The sequence below is a fragment of the Coturnix japonica genome, unplaced genomic scaffold (assembly GCF_001577835.2).
Source record: "Coturnix japonica isolate 7356 unplaced genomic scaffold, Coturnix japonica 2.1 chrUnrandom511, whole genome shotgun sequence".
In the NCBI taxonomy this organism is placed as follows: domain Eukaryota; kingdom Metazoa; phylum Chordata; class Aves; order Galliformes; family Phasianidae; genus Coturnix; species Coturnix japonica.
This window is the reverse complement of record NW_015439899.1, coordinates 27,239-31,024: the sequence shown is the minus strand read 5'-3', so window position 1 is coordinate 31,024 and position 3,786 is coordinate 27,239. Positions and strand designations below refer to the sequence as shown.

The following is a 3,786-nucleotide window of genomic DNA, read 5'->3' as shown; positions in this document are numbered from 1 at the left end:
CTGCCCCATAGATCCTCGGGGTGACGTCCCCCAATGGAGAGCTATAGGGTGTCTGTAGGGGGATATGGGGGGATATGGGGTGGTTATGGGGCTCTATAGGGTCTCTGCCCCATAGATCCATATCTCTGCCCCATAGCTGGTGTCTCTGCCCCATAGATCCTCGGGGTGACGTCCCCCAGTGGGGAGATATGGGGTGTCTATGGGGGATATGGAGTGTCTATGGGGCTCTTGGTTTTCTATGGGGCTCTATAGGGTCTCTGCCCCATAGATCTTATCTGTGCCCCATAGATCTTAGGGGTGACGTCCCCCAGTGGGGAGATATGGGGTGTCTATGGGTCTCTAGGTTTTCTATGGGGCTCTTTGGGGCTCTATAGGGTCTCTGCCCCATAGATCTGTATCTCTGCCCCATAGATCCGTCTCTCTGCCCCATAGATCCTCGGGGTGACGTCCCCCAGTGGGGAGATATGGGGGATATGGGGTGTCTATGGGGCTCTAGGTTTTCTATGGGGCTCTATAGGGTCTCTGCCCCATAGATCCGTATCTCTGCCCCATAGATCTTATCTCTGCCCCATAGATCCTCGGGGTGACGTCCCCCAGTGGGGAGATATGGGGGATATGGGGTGTCTATGAGGGGATATGGGGTGTCTATGGGGGGATATGGGGTGGTTATGGGGCTCTATGGGGTCTGTATTGTGTCTGTGCCCCATAGATCCGTATCTCTGCCCCATAGATCTTATCTCTGCCCCATAGATCCTCGGGGTGACGTCCCCCAGTGGGGAGATATGGGATGTCTGTAGGGGATATGGAGTGATATGGGGTGTCTATGGGGCTCTATGGGGTCTCTGCCCCATAGATCCATATCTCTGCCCCATAGCTGGTGTCTCTGCCCCATAGATCCTCGGGGTGACGTCCCCCAGTGGGGAGATATGGGATGTCTATGGGGTGTCTATGGGGGATATGGGGCTCTATAGGGTATCTATGGGGTGTCTATGGGGCTCTATAGGGTCTCTGCCCCATAGATCCTTGTCTCTGCCCCATAGATCCTCGGGGTGACGTCCCCCAGTGGGGAGATATGGGGTGTCTATGGGGTGTCTATGGGGGATATGGGGCTCTATAGGGTATCCATGGGGTGTCTATGGGGTCTGTATTGTGTCTCTGCCCCATAGATCCGTCTCTCTGCCCCATAGATCCTTGGGGTGACGTCCCCCAGTGGGGAGATATGGGGTGTCTATGGTGGATAAGGGTTGTCTATGGGGGATATGGGGCTCTATAGGGTATCTATGGGGTGTCTATGGGGCTCTATAGGGTCTCTGCCCCATAGATCCGTCTCTCTGCCCCATAGATCCTCGGGGTGACGTCCCCCAGTGGGGAGATATGGGGTGTCTATGGGGGATATGGAGTGTCTATGGGGCTCTAGGTTTTCTATGGGGCTCTATAGGGTCTCTGCCCCATAGCTGGTATCTCTGCCCCATAGATCCGTATCTCTGCCCCATAGATCTTATCTCTGCCCCATAGATCTTAGGGGTGACGTCCCCCAGTGGGGAGAAGCGTTACATGGCGGCCGCGTTCCCCAGCGCGTGCGGTAAAACCAACCTGGCCATGATGAGCCCCAACCTGCCGGGATGGAGCATCCACTGCGTGGGGGACGACATCGCATGGATGAAGTTTGATGATGAAGGTCTGATTTTTGGGGCTAAAACAAGCGATTTTGGGTCAAAATGGGTCATTTTGGGGTTAGAAATGAGCAGTTTTGGGGTCAATAAGGTTTGATTTTGGGGTCGAAAAGGATCAGTTTTGGGTTAAAAAGGACTGATTTGGGGGTGAAAAAGGTCAGATTTTGGGGTCAAAAAGGATAAATTTTGGGGCTAAAACATACAATTTTGGGCAATTTTGGGTCAAAAATCACCAGTTTTGGGGTCTTTGGGGTCAAAAAGACACGATTTTGGGGTCAAAAAGGATCAATTTTGGGTTAAAAAGGACTGATTTGGGGGTCAAAAAGGTCCGATTTTGGGGTCTTTGGGGTCAAAAAGGATCAATTTTGGGGCTAAAACAGCCGATTTTGGGGTTTTTGGGTCAAAAATATGCAGTTTTGGGGTCAAAAATCACCAGTTTTGGGGTCTAAAAGGCTCAGGTTTGGAGCAAAAAGGACCGATTTGGGGTCAATAAGGTCTGATTTGGGTCAAAAAGGATCAATTTTGGGGCTAAAACAAGCAATTTTGGGGTCTTTATGGTCAAAAATATACAGTTTTGGGGTCTTTGGGGTCAAAAATCACCAGTTTTGGGGGCAAAAAAGGCCCAGTTTTGGAGCAAAAAGGATTGATTTGGGGTCAAAAAGGTTCATTTTGGGGTCAAAATGTCCAATTTTGGGTCAAAAAGGTCTGATTTGGGGTCAAAAAGGTTCATTTTGGGGTCAAAAATGTCCATTCTGGGGCTAAAAAGGCCCAGATTTGGAGCAAAAAGGACCGAATTAGGGTCATAAATGGCCTCATTTTGGGTCAAAAAGGTGCAATTTTGGATCAGAAATATCCAGTTTTAGGGTCAAAAAGGACTAATTTTGGGTCAAAAAGGTTCGATTTTGGGTCAAAAATGTGCAATTTTGGGTCAAAAATCACCAGTTTTGGGGTCAAAAAGGTGCAGATTTGGAGCAAAAAGGACCGAATTAGGGTCATAAATGGCCTCATTTTGGGTCAAAAAGGTCCATTTTGGGGTTTTTGGGGCTAAATCAAGCAATTTTGGGCAATCTAGGGGCAAAAACACCCAGTTTTGGGGTCAATAAGGTCCAATTTTGGGGTCAAAATGGGTCATTTTGGGGTCAAAAATCCCCAGTTTTGGGGTCAATAAGGTTCGATTTTGGGGTCAAAAAGGATCAATTTTGGGACAAAATGTCCAATTTTGGGTCAAAAAGGTCCAATTTTGGTCAGTCTGGGGTCAAAAAGGTCCAATTTTGGGGTCTTTGGGGTCAAAAATCACCATTTTTGGGGTCTAAAAGGCCCAGATTTGGAGCAAAAAGGATTGATTTGGCGTCAAAAAAGGCCTCGTTCTGGGTCAAAAAGGTTCATTTTTGGGTCAAAAGGGCCTAATTTGGGTCAAAAGTGCCCATTTTGGGGTCAAAGTGCCCATTTTGGGGTCAAAAATGTGCATTTTGGGGGCAAAAAGGCCCAGTTTTGGAGCAAAAAGGACCAAATTAGGGTCAAAAAAGGCCTCATTTGGGGTCAAAATATCCAATTTTGGGGCAAAAAGGTCCAATTTTGGTGTCTTTGGGGTCTAAAAAGCCCCAGTGGCCCCATATTTGGCCCCCATTGACCCCCAAGTGCTGCAATCCCATTGGGTTCCCCACGTTTGGTGTCTCTGAGCCCCATTGGCCCCCACTTACCCCCCTATACTTGTGGGTCTGGCCCCATTGGCCCCCATTGACCCCCTCTCCCATACTGGGGGGTCTCTGAGCCCCATTGGCCCCATATTTGGCCCCATATTTGGCCCCCATTGACCCCCAAGTGCTGCAATCCCATTGGGCTCCCCAAGTTTGGGGTCTCTGAGCCCCATTGACCCCCATATACTTGTAGGTCTGGCCCCATAGGCCCCCATTGACCCCCCTATACTTGTGGGTCTGGCCCCATAGGCCCCCATTAACCCCTATACTTGTGGGTCTGGCCTCATAGGCCCCCATTGACCCCCATTAACCCCCCTATACTTGTGGGTCTGGCCCCATAGGCCCCCATTGACCCCCATTGACTCCCTCCCCCATACTTGGGGGTCTCTGAGCCCCATTGACCCCCATTGCCCCCC

General features: G+C 50.2%; 1 protein-coding gene across 1 annotated transcript in view; it reads left to right on the top strand.

The window, feature by feature from the left end:
* LOC107307214 (phosphoenolpyruvate carboxykinase [GTP], mitochondrial) overlaps positions 1-3,786 on the top strand; it is a gene marked incomplete at its 3' end in the record, with an annotated part of 25,771 nt that overhangs the window by 3,397 nt on the left and 18,588 nt on the right. Inside the window, exon 2 of the mRNA XM_032441715.1 lies at positions 1,516-1,678. Coding sequence (XP_032297606.1) covers positions 1,516-1,678 — 163 coding nt within the window. The remainder of the gene's footprint in view (positions 1-1,515; positions 1,679-3,786) is intronic.